The 24,926-nt window shown below is 65.1% G+C and overlaps 1 protein-coding gene across 1 annotated transcript in view; it reads left to right on the forward strand.

Annotated features, from left to right (window-relative positions):
- Positions 1-289: 289 nt before the first annotated feature.
- IQSEC2 (IQ motif and Sec7 domain ArfGEF 2) overlaps positions 290-24,926 on the forward strand; it is a gene marked incomplete at both ends in the record, with an annotated part of 25,101 nt that continues 464 nt past the window's right edge. Inside the window, 12 exons of the mRNA XM_084224023.1 lie at positions 290-449; positions 6,406-6,683; positions 8,479-8,949; positions 9,568-10,403; positions 12,481-12,642; positions 14,187-14,309; positions 16,302-16,468; positions 17,611-17,750; positions 19,231-19,356; positions 19,454-19,553; positions 21,741-21,902; positions 23,462-23,623. Of these exons, the coding sequence (XP_084080149.1) occupies positions 290-449; positions 6,406-6,683; positions 8,479-8,949; positions 9,568-10,403; positions 12,481-12,642; positions 14,187-14,309; positions 16,302-16,468; positions 17,611-17,750; positions 19,231-19,356; positions 19,454-19,553; positions 21,741-21,902; positions 23,462-23,623 (2,887 nt within the window). The remainder of the gene's footprint in view (positions 450-6,405; positions 6,684-8,478; positions 8,950-9,567; positions 10,404-12,480; positions 12,643-14,186; positions 14,310-16,301; positions 16,469-17,610; positions 17,751-19,230; positions 19,357-19,453; positions 19,554-21,740; positions 21,903-23,461; positions 23,624-24,926) is intronic.

Genomic DNA, 24,926 nt, shown 5'->3' on the forward strand with positions numbered 1-24,926 from the left:
TCCCCTGTCAATCTATCTGTCCCTCTGTCTGTCCCCCTGTCCCTGTGTCCATCTGTCGGTCCCCTGTCCGTCTGTCTGTCCGTCTGTCTGTCCCCCCGTGTGTCCCCTGTCCATCTGTCTGTCTGTCCCCCCCGTGTGTCCCCGTGTCCATCTGTCTGTCCCCTGTCTGTCCCCTGTCCCCATGTCCATCTGTCTGTCCCCTGTCTGTCTGTCCCCGTGTCCGTCTGTCTGTCCCCCGTCCATCTGTCTGTCCCCTGTACGTCTGTCTGTCCGTCCCCCCGTGTGTCCCATGTCCATCTGTCCGTCTGTCTGTCCGTCCCCCCTTGTGTCCCATGTCCATCTGTCCGTCTGTCCTTCTGTCCGTCTGTCCGTCCCCCCCGTGTGTCCCTGTCCCCCTCCAGGTGCCACCCTCAGGTGCTTTGGCTGCTCCAACCTCCCCCCGCCCGCAGGTAAGAGCCGCCCCTCCCCCCCCGCACCCCCGCCACCTATGGGGGCCCTATAGATCCCTGTGGGGGCTGTATAGATCCCTATAGGTTCCATATAGATCCCTATGGGAGCCCTATAGATCCCTATGGGAGCCGTATAGATCCCTATGGGGGACGTATAGATCCCTATGGGGGCCCTATAGATCCCTATAGGGGCTCTATAGATCCCTATGGGAGCCATATAGATCCCTGTGGGGGCCCTATAGATCCCTATGGGGGGCCCCTATAGATCCCTATGGGAGCCACATAGATCCCTATGGGGGCCATATAGATCCCTATAGGGGCCATATAGATCCCTATGGGGGCCGGTATAGATCCCTATAGGGGCCAGAGGGACCCACAGGGGCCCCTATAGGGACCCAGGGACATATAGGGGCCCCTATAGACCCCTATAGGGGCTGTACAGACCCCAGGGTTCTATAGGGGTCCATATAGATCCCTGTAGAGGCCATGCACATTCCTGGGTTCTATAGGGTCCATATAGATCCCTATAGGGGCCCATACACACCGCAAGGCCCTATAGGGCCCATATAGACCCCTATAGGGGCTGTACAGAACCCAGGGCCATATAGGGGCCCATATAGATCCATATAGAAGCCATGCACATCCCCAGGGCCATATAGGGGCACATATAGACCCCTATAGGGGCTGTACCATCCCCAGGCTCATATAGGGGCCCATATAGACCCCTATAGGGGCTATACGTATAGGGGCCCATATAGACCCCTATAGGGACCATACAGACCCCAGGGCCATATAGGGGCCCATATAGACCCCTATAGGGGCTGTACCATCCCCAGGGCTCTATAGGTGTCCCCAGGGCTCTATAGGGGTCCCCAGGGCTCTATAGGGGTCCCCAGGTCCCTATAGGGCCCCTATAGGCGCCGCCCGCTCCTCCCCCGGCCGCAGTTTGGGGGCGGTTGCCATGGCAACGCCTCCATCATGGCGCCTCCTCGCGCTATTTTGGGGAGGGGGCGGTGCCGGAGGGGGGAGTGGGGGCGTGGCCTGGGGTGGGGACCCAGCGGCCGAGCCCCTCCCCCCCGGGGATCCCCCCTCCCGCATCCCCGCCGCGTTTCCATGGCAACCGCCGCCCCCCGCCCGCCGCGTCGCCATGGCAACCGCCATCCGCCGGGGGGGGGGGGGCGCTCTGCGCATGCGCAGCGGGACGGGGACACCTCCCCCCCCCCCCCAACCCCCTCCCCTTGGGGACCCCCGGCTTGGGGGGGGGAATCCGGGGGCGCCGCCCCCCATCGGGGACCCCCCAATTGATGCCGGGAGGGGGATCCCCAATTTAGGGGGGGCGCCCCCTCATCTTCCCCCCCCCCCCCAATCTGGGGGTTCATTTATTTTTGGGGGGGAGGGGGGACACACACGACCCCTCCCCCCATTCCATATCAGAGGGACCCAGGCGTCCTCCCCCCCCCCCCCAGGACCCTCCCCCAATTTCCCCCCCCCCCCAATCCAGGGTGGTCTCGGCGTCCGGGCACGCGCAGAGCGATGAGGGGGGGGGGTGGGGGGAGGGGAGGGGAAGGGGGGGAGGGGGGGGGTCTCTCCTCGGCTCCTCCCCCCTCCCCCCCTCACCCCCTCCCCCCCCCCGCCCCGCCCGGTCGGGCCCTGGTTCCGCTGCGGAGGCGCCGGGGGCTCCCCCACCCCCACCCGCGACCCCTCCCCCCACTCCCGGGGGTCTCCTCCCCCCCTCCCCCCCCCCCCACCCCAATTTTTTTTGGGGGGGGTCTTTCCCCCCCGCTCCCCCCTCCCCAAAATGTGGTGCCTGCAGTGCACGGCCGAGCGGCGGCGGGGGCCGCTCCGGCAGCGGCTGCTGCACGGGTGAGTCGGGGACGCCCCCTGGGACCCCCGGGATCCACCCGGGATCTACCGGGACCCCCCGAGACCCCCCGGGATTCACCCGGAACCATCCGAGACCCCCGGGACCCCCCCGAGACCCCCGGGTCCATCTGAGACCCCCTGGATCCACCCGAGACCTGCCGGGACCCACCGGGACCCACCGAGACCCCCCGGGAGCCCCCGAAACCCATCCGAGATCCCCCGGGACCCCCCGAGACCCCCCTGCACCATCCGAGACCCCCCGAGACCCCCCGGGATTCACCCGGGACCCACCCGGGACCCACCCGGGACCATCCGAGACCCCCCGAGACCTCCCGGGACCCCCCCAGGGATCCCCCCGAGACCCCCCACGAGACCCCCCAGGACCCCCAGGACCCACCGAGACCCACCCGAGACCCCCCGGGATCCCCGGGGACCCCCGGGGACCCATCCAAGACCCCCCCTGGAACCTTCCCAAGACCCTCCGAGACCCCCCGGGATCCCCCCGGGACCCACCCGGGACCCCCGAGACCCCCCGAGACCTCCCGGGACCCCCCGGGATTCCCCGAGACCCCTCGAGACCCCCCCGGGACCATTTGAGACCCCCCCAAGACCCCCCGAGACCTCCCGGGATTCCCCCGGGACCCCCCCGAGACCACCCCGGGACCCCCCCGGGATTCCCCCGGGACCCCCCCAGGGATCCCCCCGAGACCCCCCGAGACCCCCCGGGATCCCCCCGGGATCCCCCCGGGACCCCCCAACCTTCCCCCTTCCCCTCCCCCCCCCCCTGCCCGGGACCCCCCTCCGGAGTTTCGGGGTTCCCTCCCCTCCCCCTCCCCTCCCCCGCTTTGCTCCGCCCCCTCCCCTCCCTCCTTCCCCTCCCCCAATTCCGGCGCTGGGTCCCCGCGGGGCTTGGGGAGGGGGGAGGGGACGCGTCTGTCCGTCCGTCTGTCCGTCCGTCCGTGCGTGTCCCCCCCCCCCCCCCCCCGCCCCCTCCGCCGTGGCCGTGCGTGCACGTACGTCCCTGTGGCGCGGCCGCGCGTCCTCGTGTCTGTCTGTCTGTCTGTCTGTCTGTCTCGGTGCGTCCCCGTGTCCACATGGCCGACGTCCCCGTGTCCGTCTGTCCCCATGTCCGTCTGTCCCCATGTCCGTGTGTCCGTCTGTCCCCATGTCCAAATGGCCAATGTCCCCACGTCTGTCTGTCCCCATGTCCGTCTGTCCCCATGTCCAAATGGCCAATGTCCCCATGTCTGTCTGTCCCCATGTCCGTCTGTCCCCATGTCCAAATGGCCAATGTCCCCATGTCTGTCTGTCCCCATGTCCGTCTGTCCCCATGTCCAAATGGCCAATGTCCCCATGTCCATCTGTCCCCATGTCTGTGTGTCACCATGTCCGTCTGTCCCCATGTCCATCTGTCCCCGTGTCCGTCTGTCCCCATGTCCGTCTCCATCTGTCCCATGTCCAAATGGTCAATGTCCCCATGTCCGTCTGTCCCCATGTCCATGTGTCCGTCTGTCCCCACGTCCGTCTGTCTGTGTGTCCCCATGTCCAAATGGCCGATGTCCCCACGTCCGTCTGTCCCCATGTCTGTGTATCCCCATGTCCGTCTGTCCCCAGGTCCGTCTGTCCCTGTGTCCCCATGTCCACAGGGCCCATGTCAAATGTCCGTGGTCCCCATGTCCGTCTGTCCCCAGGTCCATTTGTCAGTGTGTCCGTCTGTCCCAATGTCCATACGGCTGATGTCCCCATGTCCGTGTGTCCGTGTGTCAGTGTGTCCCCTGTCCATATGGCCGATGTCCCCATGTCCGGATGTCCCCATGTCCGTGTGTCCCCATGTCTGTGTGTCCCCACGTCCATGTGTCCGTGTGTCCCCTGTCCATATGGCCGATGTCCCCATGTCCGGATGTCCCCATGTCCGTGTGTCCGTGTGTCCCCTTGTCCCTGAGTCCCATGTCCATGTGTCTGTCTGTCCCCGTGTCCCATGTCCGTGTGTCCCACATCTGTGTGTCCCCATGTCTGTGTCCTCTTGTCCCTGTGTCCCATGTCCATACGTCTGTCTGTCCCCACGTCCATCTGTCTGTCTGTCTCCGTGTCTGTGTGTCTGTCCCCATGTCCCCATGTCCCTGTGTCTGTCTGTCCTCTTGTCCCGGTGTCCCATGTCCCTGTGTCTGTCTGTCCCCAAGACCCCATGTCTCCATGTCTGTCTGTCCCCATGTCCCTGTGTCCCATGTCCCTGTGTCTGTCTGTCCCCATGTCCCTGTGTCCCATGTCCATATGTCTGTCTGTCCCCATGTCCCCATGTCCTTGTGTCTGTCTGTCCCCATGTCGCCATGTCCATGTGTCTCTGTCCCCATGTCCCTGTGTCCCACATCCAAGTGTCTGTCTGTCTGTCCCCATGTCCCTGTGTCCCATGTCCCTGTGTCTGTCTGTCCCCATGTTGCCATGTCCCACATCCACATGTCTGTCTGTCTGTCCCTGTTCCCTGTGTCTGTCTGAACCCATTGCCTGTGTCTGTCTGTCCCCATGCCCCCATGTCTGTCTGTCTGTCAGTCCCCGTGTCCTCATGTCTGTCTGTCTGTCCCCGTGTCCCTGTGTCTATCTGTCCCCACGTCCCCATGTCTGTCTGTCTGTCCCCGTGTCCCCATGCCCCCATGTCTGTCTGTCCCTGTGTCCCTGTGTCTATCTGTCCCCACGTCCCCATGTCTGTCTGTCTGTCCCCGTGTCCCCATGCCCCCATGTCTGTCTGTCCCTGTGTCCCTGTGTCTATCTGTCCCCACGTCCCCATGTCTGTCTGTCTGTCCCCGTGTCCCCATGCCCCCATGTCTGTCTGTCCCTGTGTCCCTGTGTCTATCTGTCCCCACGTCCCCATGTCTGTCTGTCTGTCCCTGTGTCCCTGTGTCTATCTGTCCCCACGTCCCCATGTCTGTCTGTCCCTGTGTCCCTGTGTCTATCTGTCCCCATGCCCCCATGTCTGTCTGTCTGTCCCCGTGTCCCTGTGTCTGTCTGTCCCCGTGTCCCCATGTCTGTCTGTCTGTCCCCATGTCCCCATGTCCCCCATGTCTGTCTGTCTGTCCCCGTGTCCCCATGTCCCCATGTCTGTCTGTCTGTCCCCATGTCCCCATGTTTGACTGTCTGTCCCCATGCCCCCATGTCTGTCTGTCTGTCCGTCTGTCCCCGTGTCCCCCCGGTCCCCACCTCGGTGCCTCCAGACTCTTTGAGGGGTCCCGGGGGGGTCCCAGGGAGGGATTTGGGGTGTCCTGGGACAGTTTTGGGGTTTTTGGGGTGATTTTGGGGTGTTTTGGGGTGTTTTGGGATGGTTTTGGGATGGTTTTTGGGTGTTTTTTGGGGTGTTTTGGGTGTTTTTGAGGTATTTTGGGGTGGTTTTGGGGTGTTCTTTGGGTGTTTTTGGGGTGGTTTTTGGGTGTTATTTGGGGTTTTTTGGGGTATTTTGGGATATTTTGGGGGTATTTTGGGGTGTTTTGGGGTGTTTTGGGGTGTTTTTGGGGTGTTTTTGGGGTATTTTGGGGTGGTTTTGGGTATTTTTGAGGTGCTTTGGGATATTTTGGTGTGTTTTGGGGTGTTTTTGGGCTGTTTTTTGGTGTTTTGGGGTTGTCTGACTCGGTGTCCCCGCAGCGTGGGGGTATTTTGGGGTGTTTTTGGGGTGGTTTTGGGGTGTTTTTGGGGTGTTTTTGGGGTGTTTTTGGGGTGTTTTTGGGGTGTTTAGGGGTGTTTTTGGGGTGCTTTGGGATATTTCGGGGTGTTTTTGGGCTGTTTTTGGCTGTTTTTTGGTGTTTTGGGGTTGTCTGACTCGGTGTCCCCGCAGCGTGGGGGTATTTTTGGTGTGGTTTTGGGGTGTTTTGGGGGTATTTCGGGGTATTTTAGGGTGGTTTTGGGGTGTTTTTGGTGTGTTTCGGGTTTTTTTTGGGGTGTTTTTGGCCGTTTTTTGGTGTTTTCGGCTTGTCTGACTCGGTGTCCCCGCAGCGTGGGGGTATTTTTGGTGTGTTTTGGTGTGTTTTGGGGATATTTTGGTGTGTTTTGGGCTGTTTTTTGGCCGTTTTTTGGTGTTTTCAGCTTGTCTGACTCGGTGTCCCCGCAGCGTGGACGGCGAAGCCCCGGGCAGCGAGGGGGGGGGGTCCGGTTCCCGAGAGCCCCGGGAGACCCCCCCCGTACCGGGGCCTCCCCCAACCAGCGCCCCAAGGCCCGGGGGGCGGCGGCGGCGGCCCCGGGGGGGGATCCCCGGGCGTGGGCTGGCCCCGGCTGCCCCCCCAGCCCGCCAGCGTGGCCCTGCGCAAGCAGGAGGAGGAGGAGGAGAGCAAGAGGCCGAAGGCTCTGAGCGACAGCTACGAGCTCTCCACCGACCTGCAGGACAAGAAGGTACCTGGGGACGGCGGGGGACGGATGGGGACAGCGGGGGACAGCGGGGGACACAGCGGGGGACAGATGGGGACAGATGGGGACACACCTGGGGACGGCGGGGGACGGATGGGGACAGATGGGGACACACCTGGGGACACCTAGAGACACCCATAGGGACACACCTGGGGACACACCTGGGGACAGTGAGGGACAGCGGGGGACACACCTGGGACAGCTGGGGACAGCTGGGGACACCCCTGGGGACACAGCGGGGGACAGATGGGGCACACCTGGGGACACCTCGGGACACCCCTGGGGATACCCCTGGGGATACCCCTGGGGACACACCTGGGGACAGCTGGGGACAGATGGGGACAGCGGGGGACACACCAGGGGACAGCTGGGGACACACCTGGGGACAGCTGGGGATAGCTGGGGACACCTGGGGACACACCTGGGGACAACGGGGAACAGCGGGGGACAGATGGGGACACACCTGGGGATGGTGGGGGACAGCTGGGGACAGCTGGGGACAGATGGGGACACACCTGGGGACACCCCTGGGGACACACCTGGGGACACCCCTGGGGACACCCCTGGGGACACACCTGGGGACACCTAGAGACACCCCTGGGGACACACCTGGGGACACACCTGGGGATAGCTGAGGACAGCTGGGGACACACCTGGGGACACCTGGGGACACACCTGGGGACACACCTGGGGACAGCTGGGGACAGCGGGGGACACACCTGGGGACAGCTGGGGACAGATGGGGACAGCGGGGGACACACCAGGGGACAGCTGGGGACACACCTGGGGACAGATGGGGACACACCTGGGGACAGTGGGGGACACACCCGGGGACACCTGGGGACACCCCTGAGGACACCTGGGGACACTTGGGGACACCCCAGGGGACACACCTGGGGACACCCCTGGGGACACCCCTGAGGACACGCCCGGGGTGGGTCCTGGCTGTGTGACGGTCACAGCCCACGTGTGACAGTCCCCAGCCTGTGTGGGGGTCACCGGACCCGTGCCATGGTCCCTGTCCCCATGGCACTGTCCCTGTCCCCATGTCCCTGTCCCTGTCCCCACACAATGGTCCCTGTCCCCATGCCACTGTCCCTGTCCCCTCCCTGTCCCTGTCCCTTTCCCCATGTCCCTGTCCCTATCCCTGTCCCCTTGTCCCTGTCCCTATCCCCCTGTCCCCTCCCTGTCTCCTGCTGTCCCCATGGCTGTCCCCACGGCTGTCCCCATCCTCATCCGCCCCTGTGTCCCCACATCCCACCCATGTCCCCATGGCTGTCCCCACGTCCCCATGTCCCCACATCCCACCCATATCCCCATGTCCCCATGTCCCCACATCCCACCCATATCCCCATGTCCCCATGGCTGTCCCCATTGCTGTCCCCATGTCCCCACCCATGTCCCCATTGCTGTCCCCATGTCCCCACCCATGTCCCCACAGCTGTCCCCATGTCCCCATGGCTGTCCCCATTGCTGTCCCCATGGCCCCACGGCTGTCCCCACGGCTGTCCCCACGGCTGTCCCCATGTCCCCACAGCTGTCCCCATGGCCCCACGGCTGTCCCCACGGCTGTCCCCATGTCCCCACGACTGTCCCCATGTCCCCACAACTGTCCCCACCCATGTCCCCACGGCTGTCCCCATGTCCCCATGTCCCCACGGCCATCCCCACGGCTGTCCCCACGGCTGTCCCCATATCCCCATATCCCCGTGTCCCCACGGCTGTCCCCATGTCCCCACTGCCGTCCCCACGTCCCCACGCCCGTCCGGTGTCCCCGCAGGTGGAGATGCTGGAGCGCAAGTACGGCGGCTATTTCCGCTCCCGCCGTGCGGCGCGCACCATCCAGGCCGCCTTCCGCCGCTACCGAATGGCGCAGAAATTCGAGCGGCTGCGCAGCGAGGGCGGCCGCGCTCGGCGCCTGGCGCTGCCGGGGCTGCGCCTCCAGTTCTCCTTCGAGGAGTACGACCGGGGACCCCCGGCCCCCGCGCCCGGGCCGCCCCCGCCGCCCCCGCCCTACTTCCAGGGCAAACCGGCCTCGCTGGACGAGGGAGTCCTGGGGGGACCGCGCCGCGCCCCCCGTTACGGGGGGTCCTGCCGGGCCGGTTTGGATGGGGGCGGGGGTCCCGGAGAAGGGGTGGCGGTAGGGGGGGGCTCCGGGGTGGGGGGCGCGGGAAGCCCCCCCCGGCAGCTCTCGGCTTCGGCCGATTTCGGGCCAGGAGGTGCCGACCTGGAGGAGGCGTTTGCGCAGCAGGTGGGGGTCAGGGGGGTTATGGGGGTTGTGGGGGTCAGGGGGGTTATGGGGTCAGGGGGGTTAGTGGGGGTCCTGGGGCTTATGGGGTCAGGGGGGTTATGGGGTCAGGGGGGTCATGGGGGGTCCTGGGGGTCAGGGGGGTTATTGGGGTTATGGGGGTTATAGGGGTCAGGAGGGTCATGGGGGTCAGAGGGTCATGGGGGCTATGGGGTCAGGGGGGTCATGGGGGTTATGGGGGTCAGGGGGGTCATGGGGATTCTGGGGGTCATGGGGTCATGAGGGTTATGGGGTCATGGGGGTCATGGGATTATGGGGTCCTGGGGGTCAGGGGGGTCATGGGGGTTATTGGGGTTATTGGGGTCATGGGGGTTATGGGGTCATGGGGGTTATAGGGGTCAGGGGGGTCATGGGGGTTATGAGGGTCCTGGGGGTTATGGGGTCAGGGGGGTTATGGGGGTCAGGGGGGTCATGGGGGTCCTGAGGGTTATGGGGTCAGGGAGTCATGGGGGTTATTGGAGTTATGGGGTGATGGGAGTCCTGGAGGTTATGGGGTCACGGGGGCCAATACGGGGGGTCCGGAGGCCGAGGGGGGCTCACGAGGGGGTCCTGTCCCTACAGGTGAAGTCCTTGGCCGCCTCCATCGATGAAGCGCTGGGGGGGGGTCGCGGGGTCCCCTCCGGCGCCCCGGACCCCCCCGCGGGGGACAGCGCCGCCACCTCCGCCAGTGACGTCACCCTGTACCTGGACGAGGGGCTCCCCGGCTCCCCCCGCTCCCCGGAGAGACCCCCCAGCCCCGAACCCCCCCCGGACACCGGGGGTCCGCCGCCGCCGCCCGCCCCGCCGCCGCCCCCGCCGCCCCCCGCCAACCCCCCCGGCCCCGCCGAGCGCTGGGGGGGCCCCGAGGAGCCCCCCCGGCGGGGCCCCCCGTGCCTGGAGTGCCGGGGGCGGGGGGCCGGGGGGGGACACCCCCCGCTGCTGACGGTGGAGCCCCCGAGCGACAGCTCGGCCGACCTGAGCGACCGCTCGGACCGCGGCTCCATCAACCGGGGGGGCCCCTACGAGCCCGAGGGCACCGGGGGGGGCACCTTACCCCGCTCCGGACCCCCCCACCGCTGCTTCCACCCCGAGGGACCCCCACCGCCGCCCCCCGGCCCCCCGCCCCCGCCCGCCGCCGAGGAGGGCTCCGAGGGCGACAACGAGAGCCTGGGCAGCAGCTCCAACTCCAACGAGACCCTCAACTGCTCCTCGGGCTCCTCGTCCCGCGACAGCCTGCGCCGGCCCCCCCCGCCGCCACCCCCGCCGCCCACCGCGCCCCCGCAGCCCCCCGGCGCCGCCGGAGCCCCCGGCAAGGCCACGTACCAGCGGGAGCCGCGGCAGAGCTGGGACTCGCCGGCGCTCAACAACGACGTGGTGCAGCGGCGGCAGTACCGCATCGGCCTCAACCTCTTCAACAAGTGAGGGGTTGGGGGCGTTCTAGAGGGTTCTAGGGGGGTCTGGGGGGGGTTGGGGGTCTGGCAGTGGGGCTACGCGGTGTTGTCGTGGTCACCAGGGGGAGGCTGGGGTGGGGTTGGTGGTGGTGTCATGGTGAGGGGAGGGGGATGTTCTAGGTGAGCCTATAGTGAGGCCAGGGGAATGTTCTAGATGAGCCTATGGTGAAGCCAGGGGGTGTTCTAGGTGAGCCTATAGCAAGGGCAGGGTGATGTTCTAGGTGAGCCTATAGCGAGGGCAGGGTGGTGTTCTAGGTGAGCCTATAGCGAGGGCAGGGTGATGTTCTAGGTGAGCCTATAGCGAGGGCAGGGGGATGTTCTAGATGAGCCTATGGTGAGGCCAGGGGAATGTTCTAGATGAGCCTATGGTGAGGCCATGGGGTGTTCTAGGTGAGCCTATAGCAAGTTCCAGGGTGGTGTTCTAGGTGACCCTATAACGAGGCCAGGGGGATGTTCTAGGTGACCCTATAGTGAGGCCAGGGGGATGTTCTAGGTGACCCTATAGCGAGGGCAGGGGATGTTCTAGGTGACCCTATGGTGATGTTCTAGGTGACCCTATAGCGAGGACAAGGGGGGACGTTGGTGGCCCTGTAGAAAGGACAAGGTGATGTTTGAGGTGGCTCTGTAGAACCCTGCAGGGATGTTCTAGGTCACCCTACAGCAGTGTTCTAGGTCACCCTACCGTGGTGTTCTAGGTCACTCTACAGTGAAGGTCAAGGTAATCCTACAGTGAAGGTCAAGGTCACCCTACAGTGATGTTCTAGATCACCCTACAGTGAAAGTCACGGTAACCCTGTGGAGGGATGTTCTAGGTCCTACAGTGAAGGTCAAGGTCATCCTACAGTGATGTTCTAGGTCGTCCTACAGTGAAGGTCAAGGTCACCCTACAGTGATGTTCCAGGTCACCCTACCATGGTGTTCTAGGTCACCCTACAGTGATGTTCTAGGTCACCCTACAGTGAAAGTCAAGGTCACCCTACAGTGAAGGTCAAGGTCACCCTACCATGGTGTTCTAGGTCACCCTACAGTGAAGGTCAAGGTCACCCTGTGGGGGATGTTCTAGGTGACCCAATGCTGATATTCTAAGCAAATCTACAGTGCTGTTCTAGGCAGCCATACTGTGAGGTTCTAGGTAGCCCTACAGTGACGTTCCAGGTCACCCAATGCTCAAGACGTGACAGCGTTCCAGGTGACTCTTTAGAGAAGCAGATGTCACCTGAGGTGACCCCATAGGTGACCAGATGGCCCTAGAGCCGGGTGCAGGTGACGTTCTAGGTCACTCTACAGCCAGAGTGACCACCATGGCTGACTAACATGGGTGACCACCATGGGTGACCACCATGATTGACCACCATGATTGACCTCCATGATTGTCCACCATGATTGACCAACATGGCTGACCACCATGTCTGACCACCATGTCTGACCGCCATGATTGACCACCATGGCTGACCACCATGACTGCCCACCATGACTGACCAACATGGCTGACCACCATGACTGACCTCCATGACTGACCGCCATGATTGACCGCCATGACTGACCACCATGACTGACCACCATGATTGTCCATCATGATTGACCACCATGTTTGACCACCATGTTTGACCACCATGACTGACCTCCATGATTGTCCACCATGATTGACCACCATGACCGACCACCATGATTGACCACCATGACTGACCACCATGTTCGACCACCATGACTGACCACCATGGCTGACCACCATGACTGACCACCATGTTTGACCACCATGACTGCCCACCACGGCTGACCGCCATGGCTGACTGCCATGGCTGACCAACATGGCTGACCAACATGACTGACCAACATGGCTGACCACCATGGCTGACCACCATGATTGTCCACCATGGCTGACCACCACGGCTGCCCGCCATGTCTGACTGCCATGGCTGACCAACATGGCTGACCAACATGACTGACCAACATGGCTGACCACCATGGCTGCCCACCATGATTGACCAATATGGCTGCCCACCACGGCTGCCCGCCATGTCTGACCGCCCGGCCACGCCCGCAGGAAGCCGGAGAAGGGGATCCAGTACCTGATCGAGAGGGGGTTCCTGTCCGACACCCCCGTGGGCGTGGCCCACTTCATCCTGGAGCGGAAGGGCCTGAGCCGGCAGATGATCGGAGAGTTCCTGGGCAACCGCCAGAAGCAGTTCAACCGCGACGTCCTCGAGTAGGGGGGACACGCCGGGGATGGGGGGACATGCTGGGGACATGGGGGACACAGAAGGGATGGGGGGACACAGAGGGGATGGGGGGACATGCTGGGGACAGGGGGGACACAGAGGGGATGGGGGGACATGCTGGGGACAGGGGGGACACAGAAGGGATGGGGGGACACAGAGGGGATGGGGGGACATGCTGGGGACAGGGGGGACACAGAGGGGATGGGGGGACATGCTGGGGACAGGGGGGACACAGAGGGGATGGGGGGACATGCCGGGGATGGGGGGACACAGAGGGGATGGGGGGACACACAGGGGATGGGGGGACATGCTGGGGACAGGGGGGACACAGAGGGGATGGGGGGACATGCTGAGGACATGGGGGACATGCTGGGGATGGGGGGACATGCTGGGGATGGGGGGACACACTGGGGATGGGGGGACACGCAGGGGATGGGGGGACACACTGGGGACATGGGAGACATGCTGGGGATTGGGGGGACATGCTGAGGACATGGGGGACACGCTGGGGAGGGGGGGACACACTGGGGATGGGGGGACATGCTGGGGACATGGGGGACATGCTGGGGACAGGGGGGACACAGAGGGGATGGGGGGACACGCTGGGGATGGGGGGACACACAGAGGATGGGGGGACACTCAGGGGATGGGGGACACGCTGGGGACATGGGGGGACACAGAGGGGATGGGGGGACACGCTGGGGATGGGGGGACACGCTGGGGACATGGGGGGACACAGAGGGGATGGGGGGACACGCTGGGGATGGGGGGACACGCTGGGGATTGGGGGGACATGCTGAGGACATGGGGGACACGCTGGGGATGGGGGGACACTCTGGGGATGGGGGGACATGCTGGGGACATGGGGGACACACTGGGGATGGGGGGACACTCTGGGGACAGGGGGGACACAGAGGGGATGGGGGGACACGCTGGGGACATAGGGGACACGCAGGGGACATGGGGGACATGCTGGGGACATGGGGGACACGCTGGGGAGGGGGGGACACGCTGGGCTGGGGGGATGTTCCAGGGCTGGGGGGACACGCTGGGGATGGGGGGACATGCTGGGGACATGGGGGACATGCTGGGGACAGGGGGGACACAGAGGGGATGGGGGGACACGCTGGGGATGGGGGGACACTCAGGGGATGGGGGACACGCTGGGGACATGGGGGACACGCAGGGGATGGGGGGACACTCTGGGGACATGTGGGACACGCTGGGGATGGTGGGACACGCGGGGATGGGGGGGACACTCAGGGGAGGGGGGGACACGCTGGGGCTGGGGGGACACACTGGGGACATGGGGGACATGCTGGGGATGGGGGGACACGCTGGGGACATGGGGGAGGGACACGCTGGGGACATGGGGGACACAGAGGGGATAGGGGGACACGCTGGGGACATGGGGGACATGCTGGGGATTGGGGGGACACGTTGGGGACATGGGGGACACTCTGGGGACATGGGGACACGCTGGGGCCGGGGGTGGCCCCCAGAGCCATCCCCTGCTGTGGGGTCCCGGCAGCTGCGTGGTGGACGAGATGGATTTCTCCGGGATGGAGCTGGACGAGGCCCTGCGGAAGTTCCAGTCGCACATCCGGGTGCAGGGGGAGGCGCAGAAGGTCGAGCGCTTGATCGAGGCCTTCAGGTGAGGGGTGGGTCCCTGTCCCCACGTCCCCGTGTCCCCACGTCCCCTTGTCCGCATGTCCCCGTGTCCCCATGTCCCCATGGCATTGCCCCTGCCACCAGCAGCGCACAGTGGTCACCACGGGGTGACGTTCTAGGTCATTCTATGGATTGAGAGGGGACACAAGGGGGTGGTGGCACCTGTGGGACATGGGACTGTTCTAGGTGACCCTATGGGCTGAGAGGGGACAAAGAGGGTGGTGGCACCTGTGGGGCCATGGTGTTCTAGGTGACCCTATGGCTGAGAGGGGACACAAGGGGGTGGTGGCACCTGTGGGGCCATCGGGTTCTAGGTGACCCTATGCGCTGAGAGGGGACACAAGGGGGTGGTGGCAACTGTGGGGCCAGGGACCATTCTAGGTGACCCCATGGGCTGAGAGGGGACACAAGGGGGTGGTGGCACCTGTGGGGCCAGGGACCATTCTAGGTGACCCCATGGGCTGAGAGGGGACACAAAGGGGTGGTGGCACCTGTGGGGCCATGGGGTTCTAGGTGACCCTATGGGCTGAGAAGGGACAGCGTGGTGGCACCTGTGGGGTCAGGGGCTGTTCTAGGTGACCCTATGGCTGAGAGGGGACACAAGGGGGTGGTGGCACCTGTGGGGTCAGGGGCTGTTCTAGGTGACCCAGAGGGGACACAAGGGGGTGGTGGCACCTGTGGGGCCATGGGGTTCTAGGTTACCCTATGGCTGAGAGGGGACAAAGAGGGTGGTGGCACCTGTGGGGCCGTGGTGTTCTAGGTGACCCTATGGCTGAGAGAGGACACAAAGGGGTGGTGGCACCTGTGGGGTCAGGGGCTGTTCTAGGTGACCCTATGGGCTGAGAGGGGACACAAGGGGGTGGTGGCACCTGTGGGACCAGGGCTGTTCTAGGTGACCCTATGGGCTGAGAGGGGACACAAAGGGAATGGTGGCACCTGTGGGACCAAGGGCCATTCTAGGTGACCCTATGGGCTGAGAGGGGACACAAGGGGGTGGTGGCACCTGTGGGGTCAGGGGCTGTTCTAGGTGACCCTACAGACTGGCAGGACACCAGGGGATGGCCCCTGGACCACAGGGTGACGTTCTAGGTGACCCTATGTATTGAGGGGGACACAAGGGGGTGGTGGCACCTGTGGGGCCATCGGGATCTAGGTGACCCTATGGGCTGAGAGGGGACACAAGGGGGTGGTGGCACCTGTGGGGCCATCGGGATCTAGGTGACCCTATGGGCTGAGAGGGGACACAAAGGGGTGGTGGCACCTGTGGGGTCAGGGGCTGTTCTAGGTGACTCTGTCGATTGAGGGGGGACACAAGGGGGTGGTGGCACCTGTGGGACCATGGGGTTCTAGGTGACCTTATGGCTGAGAGGGGACAAAGGGAATGGTGACACCTGTGGGGCCAGGGGCTGTTCTAGGTGACTCTATCGATTGAGGGGGGACACAAGGGAGTGGTGGCACCTGTGGGACATGGGGCCATTCTAGGTGACCCTACAGACTGTCAGGACACCGGGGGATGGCCCCTGGACCACAGGGTGACGTTCTAGGTGACCCTATGGGCTGAGAGGGGACACAAGGGGATGGTGGCACCTGTGGGGCCAGGGATCGTTCTAGGTGACCCTATGGGCTGAGAGGGGACACATGGGGATGGTGGCATCTGTGGGGTCAGGGGCTGTTCTAGGTGACCCTATGGGCTGAGAGGGGACACAAGGGGGTGGTGGCATCTGTGGGGCCAGGGGCTGTTCTAGGTGACCCTATGGGCTGAGAGGGGACACAAGGGGGTGGTGGCACCTGTGGGACATGGGGCCGTTCTAGGTGACCCAGAGGGGACACAAGGGGGTGGTGGCACCTGTGGGGTCAGGGGCTGTTCTAGGTGACCCTACAGCCATCGGGGTGCTGCCCCACACTCTGGGGCGACCGTGGGGCCGGCCGTGGGGCACCGTGACCCCATGGGCCGTGGGGGTTGTCCGCCCCGCAGCCAGCGCTACTGCGTGTGTAACGCGGCCCTGCTGCGCCAGTTCCGCAACCCGGACACCATCTTCATCCTGGCCTTCGCCATCATCCTCCTCAACACCGACATGTACAGCCCCAGCGTCAAGGCCGAGCGCAAGATGAAGCTCGAGGACTTCATCAAGAACCTGCGAGGTGAGGCCCCTGACACCTCCCCGGGAGGGGACACGGGTTCTAGAGCGGGGCTGGGTTCTAGAGCGGGGCTGGGTGTCCTGGGTTCCAGAGCAGGGCTGGGTTCTAGAGCAGGGCTGGGTGTCCTGGGTTCCAGAGCAGGGCTGGGTGTCCTGGGTTCCAGAGCAGGGCTGGGTGTCCTGGGTTCCAGAGCAGGACTGGGTGTCCTGGGTTCCAGAGGAGGGCTGGGTTCTGGAGCAGGGCTGGGTGTCCTGGGCTCTAGAGCAGGGCTGGGTTCCAGAGCAGGGCTGGGTGTCCTGGGGTCTAGAGCAGGGCTGGGTGTCCTGGGTTCCAGAGCAGGGCTGGGTGTCCTGGGTTCTAGAGCAAGGCTGGGTTCCAGAGCGGGGCTGGGTGTCCTGGGTTCTAGAGCAGGGCCGAGTGTCCTGGGCTCTAGAGCAGGGCTGGGTGTCCTGGGTTCTAGAGCAGGGCCGGGTGTCCTGGGTTCCAGAGCGGGGCTGGGTGTCCTGGGTTCTAGAGCAGGGCTGGGTTCTAGGGCAGGGCTGGGTGTCCTGGGGTCTAGAGCAGGGCTGGGGCTCCTGGGTTTTAGAGTGGGGCTGGGTGTCCTGGGTTCTAGAGCAGGGCTGGGTTCCAGAGCGGGGCTGGGTGTCCTGGGTTCCAGATCAGGGCTGGGCATCCTCGGTTCCAGAGCAGGGCTGCATGTCCTGAGTTCCAGAGCAGGGCTGGGTGTCCTGGGTTCTAGATCAAAGCTGGGCGTACTGGGTTCTAGAGCGGGGCTGGGTGTCCTGGGTTCCACAGCGGGGCTGGGCGTCCTGGGTTCCAGAGCAGGGCCGGGTGTCAGACGCTCTAGAGATGTCCTGGGAGTTGTAGGTTCTGGGACAGGGGTTACAGGTTTGAGGGTGGAGCTGGGGGTTGTGGGTTCTAGATCGGGTCAGGTGTTGCAGGTTCTAGAGTGGTGCTGTGGGTTCCAGAGCTGGGTCTTGGGGCTTCTAGAAGGGGTCTGGGTGTCACAGGTTCTGGAGATGTCATTGGGTTGTCCCAGATGTCATCGGGTTGTCACCCGTCAGCAGCGAGTTCTGGGGCTGCGGGTTCTAGAGCGGCGCCAGCGGGTTCTGGAGCGGTTCTAGAGCGGGCCGGGTGTCACGCAGGGGTGGACAATGGCGAGGACATCCCCCGGGACATGCTGGTGGGCATCTACCAGCGCATCCAGAGCCGCGAGCTGCGCACCAACGACGACCACGTGTCCCAGGTGCAGGCTGTGGAGCGCATGATCGTCGGCAAGAAACCGGTGGGTCTGCTCGGGGGGGCGGGGCCAGGTGACCCACGGGGGGCGGGGCCAGGTGACCCACGGGGGGAGTCCCAGGTGACCCCGTGGGACAGGTTCTAGGCCACCCAAAGGGGACATTCCAGGTGGGGAGGATGTTCTAGGCCACCCTTGGGAGACATTCCAGGAGATCCTGTGGGAAGGACGGTGCAGGTGGGCCTGTGGGGCAGGTTCTAGGTGACCCATGTGGAATGTTCTAGGTGGCCCATGGGACAGGTTCTAGGTGACCCATGTGGAATGTTCTAGGTGGCCCGTGGGACAGGTTCTAGGTGACCCATGTGGAATGTTCTAGGTGGCCCGTGGGACAGGTTCTAGGTGACCCATGGGGTGGGATGTTCCAGGTGACCCATGTGGAATGTTCTAGGTGGCTCCATGGGGCAGGTTCTAGGTGGCCCATGGGACAGGTTCTAGGTGGCCCCATGGGGCAGGTTCTAGGTGACCCATGTGGAATGTTCTAGGTGGCTCTATGGGACAGGTTCTAGGTGGCTTCATGGGGCAGGTTCTAGGTGACCCATGTGGAATGTTCTAGGTGGCCCATGGGACAGGTTCTAGGTGGCCCCATTGGGGCAGGTTCTAGGTGACACATGGGGCAGCTTCCAGGTGGCCCAAGGGACACATTCCAGGTGACCCATGGGGGATGATCCAGGTGACCCATGGGGGACATTGTATGGGACCCACGTGGCACATTTGGGGTGACCCTTGAAGTGACCCACGTGGGACATTTGGGGTGACCTGTGGGGGACACTCAATGGGACATTTGGGGTGACCTGTGGGTGACCCTCAAACTGACCCACGTGTGACATTTGGGGTGACCTGTGGGTGACCCTCAAAGTGACCCACGTGGGACATTTGGAGTGACCTGTGGGGACACTCAATGGGACATTTGGGGTGACCTGTGGGTGACCCTCAAACTGACCCACGTGGGACATTTGGAGTGACCTGTGGGGACACTCAATGGGACATTTGGGGTGACCTGTGGGTGACCCTCAAACTGACCCACATGTGACATTTGGGGTGACCTGTGGGTGACCCTCAAACTGACCCACGTGTGACATTTGGGGTGACCTGTGGGTGACCCTCAAAGTGACCCACGTGGGACATTTGGAGTGACCTGTGGGGACACTCAATGGGACATTTGGGGTGACCTGTGGGTGACCCTCAAAGTGACCCACGTGGGACATTTGGAGTGACCTGTGGGGACACTCAATGGGACATTTGGGGTGACCTGTGGGTGACCCTCAAACTGACCCACGTGTGACATTTGGGGTGACCTGTGGGTGACCCTCAAACTGACCCACGTGTGACATTTGTGACGAACCAACGCCGCCATGCTCCGTGTGACCCCGGTGAAGCTCCGAGGTCCCCACCCCCACCCCGGGGTGACTCTGGGTGGCTCTGGGTGGCCCATGTCCCCCCCCAGGTGTGACCCCACATCTGTCCCCAGGTGCTGTCCCTGCCCCACCGGCGCCTGGTCTGCTGCTGCCAACTCTACGAGGTGCCCGACCCCAACCGGCCCCAGCGCCTGGGGCTGCACCAGCGCGAGGTTTTCCTCTTCAACGACCTGCTGGTGGTGAGTGGGGGGTCCCTGGAGGATCCTGGGGGGTCTCAGGGGGTTTTGGGGTGGGGTCCCACCGGATTTGTCCCTGGTGACCCCGTGGTGTCGGCAGGTGACGAAGATCTTCCAGAAGAAGAAGATCCTGGTGACCTACAGCTTCCGGCAGAGCTTCCCGCTGGTGGAGATGCACATGCAGCTCTTCCAGAACGCCTGTGAGACCCAGGGGGGACCCCAAAGAACCCCAAAAATATCCTACAAGGCCCATGGGACCCCACAGCACCCCAAAAAGTCCTACAATGCCCTGTGGGACCCCACGGTGCCCCAAAAAATCCTACAACCACCATGGGACCCCACGGCACCCCTAAAAATCCTACAAGGCCACATGGGACCCCACAGCACCCTGTGGGACCCCACAGCACCCCAAAAAATCCTACAACGCCCTGTGGGACCCCACAGCACCACATGGGACCCTGTCCCTGTCCCCATGAGGGTGTCCCTGTCCCCCTGGGGGTGTCCCTGTCCCTTTAGGGGTGTCCCTGTCCCCGTGGGGGTGTCCCTGACCCCATGGGGGTGTCCCTGACCCCATGGGGGTGTCCCTGTCCCTTTGAGGGTGTCCCTGTCCCCGTGGGGGTGTCCCTGACCCCGTGGGGGTGTCCCTGTCCCCATGGGGGTGTCCCTGTCCCTTTGAGGGTGTCCCTGTCCCCATGGGGGTGTCCCTGACCCCGTGGGGGTGTCCCTGTCCCTTTGGGGTTGTCCCTTTGGGGGTGTCCCTGACCCCCTGCCCCCCCAGATTACCAGTTTGGGATCAAGCTGGGTGTCCCTGTCCCCATGGGGGTGTCCCTGTCCCCATGGGGGTGTCCCTGACCCCGTGGGGGTGTCCCTCACCCCATGGGGGTGTCCCTGTCCCCATGGGGGTGTCCCTGACCCCCTGCCCCCCCAGATTACCAGTTTGGGATCAAGCTGGGTGTCCCTGTCCCTTTGGGGGTGTCCCTGTCCCTTTGGGGGTGTCCCTGTCCCCGTGGGGGTGTCCCTGACCCCCTGCCCCCCCAGATTACCAGTTTGGGATCAAGCTGGGTGCCCCTGTCCCCATGGGGGTGTCCCTGTCCCTTTGGGGGTGTCCCTGTCCCCGTGGGGGTGTCCCTGACCCCGTGGGGGTGTCCCTGACCCCGTGCCCCCCCAGATTCCCAGTTTGGGATCAAGCTGGGTGTCCCTGTCCCCATTGGGGTGTCCCTTTGGGGTTGTCCCTTTGGGGGTGTCCCTGTCCCCGTGGGGGTGTCCCTGACCCCGTGGGGGTGTCCCTGACCCCCTGCCCCCCCAGATTCCCAGTTTGGGATCAAGCTGGGTGTCCCTGTCCCCGTGGGGGTGTCCCTGTCCCCGTGGGGGTGTCCCTGTCCCCGTGGGGGTGTCCCTGTTCCCATGGGGGTGTCTCTGACCCCCTGCCCCCCCAGATTCCCAGTTTGGGATCAAGCTGGGTGTCCCTGTCCCCGTGGGGGTGTCCCTGTCCCCGTGGGGGTGTCCCTGACCCCCTGCCCCCCCAGATTACCAGTTTGGGATCAAGCTGGGTGTTCCTGTCCCCGTGGGGGTGTCCCTGTCCCCGTGGGGGTGTCCCTGTCCCCATGGGGGTGTCCCTGACCCCCTGCCCCCCCAGATTACCAGTTTGGGATCAAGCTGGGTGTCCCTGTCCCCATGGGGGTGTCCCTGTCCCCATGGGGGTGTCCCTGACCCCGTGCCCCCCCAGATTCCCAGTTTGGGATCAAGCTGGGTGTCCCTCACCCCATGGGGGTGTCCCTGTCCCTTTGGGGGTGTCCCTGACCCCGTGCCCCCCCAGATTACCAGTTTGGGATCAAGCTGGGTGTCCCTGACCCCGTGGGGGTGTCCCTGTCCCTTTGAGGGGTGTCCCTGACCCCGTGGGGGTGTCCCTGTCCCCGTGGGGGTGTCCCTGTCCCCGTGGGGGTGTCCCTTTGGGGGTGTCCCTTTGGGGGTGTCCCCGTGGGGGTGTCCCTGTCCCCGTGAGGGTGTCCCTGTGGGAGTGTCCCCGTGAGGGTGTCCCTGTCCCTTTGGGGGTGTCCCTGTCCCCATGGGGGTGTCCCTGTCCCCATGGGGGTGTCCCTGTCCCCGTGAGGTTGTCCCTGTCCCCATGGGGGTGTCCTTGTCCCCCTGGGGGTGTCCCTGTCCCCGTGGGGGTGTCCCTGACCCCCTGCCCCCCCAGATTACCAGTTTGGGATCAAGCTGGGTGTCCCTGTCCCCGTGGGGGTGTCCCTGTCCCCGTGGCGGTGTCCCTGTCCCCATGGGGCTATCCCTGACCCCATGGGGGTGTCCCTGACCCCGTGGGGGTGTCCCTGTCCCCGTGGGGGTGTCCCTGTCCCCATGGGGCTGTCCCTGACCCCCTGCCCCCCCAGATTACCAGTTTGGGATCAAGCTGCTGTCGGCGGCGCCGGGCGGCGAGCGCAAGGTGCTGATCGTGTTCAACGCCCCGAGCCCCCAGGACCGGCTGCGCTTCGCCAGCGACCTCCGCGAGTCCGTGGCCGAGGTGCAGGAGATGGAGAAGTACCGGGTGGAGGGTGAGCACTGGGGGCACTGGGAGCACTGGGAGGGACACTGGGGGCACTGGGAGCACTGGGAGGGACACTGGGGGCACTGGGAGGGACACTGGGAGTGCTGGGAGCATCAAAATGGGCTCTGGGAGCGCTGGGAGGGACACTGGGGGCACTGGGAGGGGCACTGGGGGCACTGGGAGGGGCACTGGGAGTGCTGGGAGGGACACTGGGGACACTGGGAGCACTGGGAGGGGCACTGGGGGCACTGGGGGCACTGGGAGGGACACTGGGGGCACTGGGAGAGGTGCTGGGGGCACTGGGAGGGGCACTGGGGGCACTGGGAGCACTGGGAGGGGCACTGGGAGTGCTGGGAGGGGCACTGGGGGCACTGGGAGGGGCGCTGGGAAGGGCACTGGGGGCACTGGGGGCACTGGGAGGGACACTGGGAGCACTGGGAGGAACACTGGGAGTGCTGGGAGCATCAAAATGGGCACTGGGAGCACTGAGAGGGACACTGGGGGCACTGGGAGGGACACTGGGGGCACTGGGAGGGGCACTGGGGGCACTGGGGGCAGTGGGAGGGGCACTGGGGGCACTGGGAGGGACACTGGGAGTGCTGGGAGCACTGGGAGGGACACTGGGAGTGCTGGGAGCACTGGGAGGGACACTGGGAGTGCTGGGGGCACTGGGAGGGGCACTGGGAGGGGCACTGGGAGTGCTGGGGGGGTCACTGGTGGTCACTGGGGGGGTCACTGGTGGTCACTGGTCTGACTGCGGGGTCACTGGTCAGACTGGGAGGAGTCACTGGGGGTCACTGGGGGTTACTGGTCAGACTGGGGGGGGTCACTGGTGGTCACTGGTGGTCCCGCCCCCCCAGCGGAGCTGGAGAAGCAGAAGGGCGTGGCGGGGCCGCGGGGGTCACTGGAGGGTCACTGGGGGTCACTGGGGGTTACTGGTCAGACTGGGGGGGTCACTGGTCAGACTGGGGGGGGTCACTGGGGGTCACCGGTGGTCCTGCCCCCCCCAGCCGAGCTGGAGAAGCAGAAGGGCGTGGCGGGGCCGCGGGGTGCGGGGTCACTGGTCAGACTGGGGGGGGTCACTGGTCAGACTGGGGGGGTCACTGGAGTCACTGGTGGTCCCGGTGGTCCCGGGGGTCACTGGTGATCCCGGCCCCCCCCCAGCCGAGCTGGAGAAGCAGAAGGGCGTGGCGGGGCCGCGGGGCGCGGGGTCACTGGTCAGACTGGGGGGGTTACTGGGGGTTACTGGTCAGACTGGGGGGGGTCACTGGTGGTCACCGGTGGTCCCGCCCCCCCAGCCGAGCTGGAGAAGCAGAAGGGCGTGGCGGGGCCGCGGGGCGCGGGGTCACTGGGGGGTCACTGGTCAGACTGGGGCGGTCACTGGGGGTCACTGGTCAGACTGGGGGGGTTCACTGGGGGTCACCGGTGGTCCCGCCCCCCCAGCCGAGCTGGAGAAGCAGAAGGGCGTGGCGGGGCCGCGGGGCGCGGGGGTACTGGTCAGACTGGGGGGTCACTGGGGGTTACTGGTCAGACTGGGGGGGGTCACCGGTGGTCCCGCCCCCCCAGCCGAGCTGGAGAAGCAGAAGGGCGTGGCGGGGCCGCGGGGCGCGGGGCCCCCCCGCGAGGCGCTGAACGGGCTCAGCCGCAGCTCCCTGGAGGAGGCGTTCGGCGCCGAGGGGCTGAAACGGAGCGCGCTGAGCAGCTCCCTGCGGGACCTGTCCGACAGCGGTGAGACTGGGAGCACTGGGAGCACTGGGAGCACTGGGGGGGACTGGGACAGGGATGGGGAGGGGCTGGGAGGGGGATTGAGAGGGACTGGGAGCACTGGGAGCACTGGGAGCACTGGGGGGGACCGGGACGGGGATGGGGAGGGGCTGGGAGGGGGATTGAGAGGGACTGGGAGCACTGGGGGGGACTGGGACAGGGATGGGGAGGGGCTGGGAGGGGGATTGAGAGGGACTGGGAGCACTGGGGGGGACTGGGAGGGGCTGGGATAGGGATTGGGAGAGACTGGGAGCGCTGGGAGGGACGGGGCAGGGGGATGGGAGGGACTGGGAGGGGGATTGAGAGGGACTGGGAGCACTGGGGGGGACTGGGAGGGGGATTGAGAGAGACTGGGATCACTGGGAGCACTCGGGGGGACTGGGGGGGACTGGGACAGGGATGGGGAGGGGCTGGAAGAGGGATTGAGAGGGACTGGGAGCACTGGGAGCACTGGGGCGGGGGGATTGAGAGGGACTGGGAGCACTGGGGGGGACTGGGGGGGATTGGGAGAGGCTGGGAGCACTGGGAGCACTGGGGGGGGCTGGGATAGGGATGGGGAGGGGCTGGGAGAGGGATTGAGAGGGACTGGGAGCACTGGGAGCACTGGGGGGGGACTGGGAGGGGCTGGGAGAGACTGGGAGGGAGATTGAGAGTGGCTGGGAGCACTGGGGGGTACTGGGGGGGGATGGGGGGGATGGGAGGGGATGGGAAGGGGATTGAGAAGGACTGGGAAGGGCTGAGAGGGACTGGGAGGAACTGGGGGGCACTGGGAGAGGCTGGGAGGGGGATTGAGAGGGACTGGGAGCATTGGGGGAGACTGGGGGGGGGACTGGGGGGGATGAGGAGGGGCTGGGAGGGGGATTGAGAGGGACTGGGAGCACTGGGGGGAACTGGGAGGGACTGGGACAGGGATGGGGAGGGGCTGGAAGAGAGTGGGAGGGGGATTGAGAGGGACTGGGAAGGGCTGGGAGGGACTGGGGGGGATTGGGAGGGGAATGGGAGGCACTGGGAGGGACTGGGAGGGAGTTTGGGGTCTCCATGGGGGGTTGGGGTCCCTTAGTAGGTTTGGGGTGTCCCCAGGTGGGTTTGGGGTGTTCAGGGAGGCATTTGGGGTGTCCAGGAGGCATTTGGGGTACCCTGGGTGGATTTGGGGTCTCCTGAGGGATTTGGGGTGGCCCAGGGGGGATTTGGGGTTTCTGGGACACTTTGGGGTTCCTTTGGGGTCTCCTGAGGGATTTGGGGTGGCCCAGGGGGGATTTGGGGTTTC

This window comes from Fringilla coelebs (genome assembly GCF_963513975.1).
Source record: "Fringilla coelebs genome assembly, chromosome: 33".
Classification (NCBI taxonomy): Eukaryota; Metazoa; Chordata; class Aves; order Passeriformes; family Fringillidae; genus Fringilla; species Fringilla coelebs.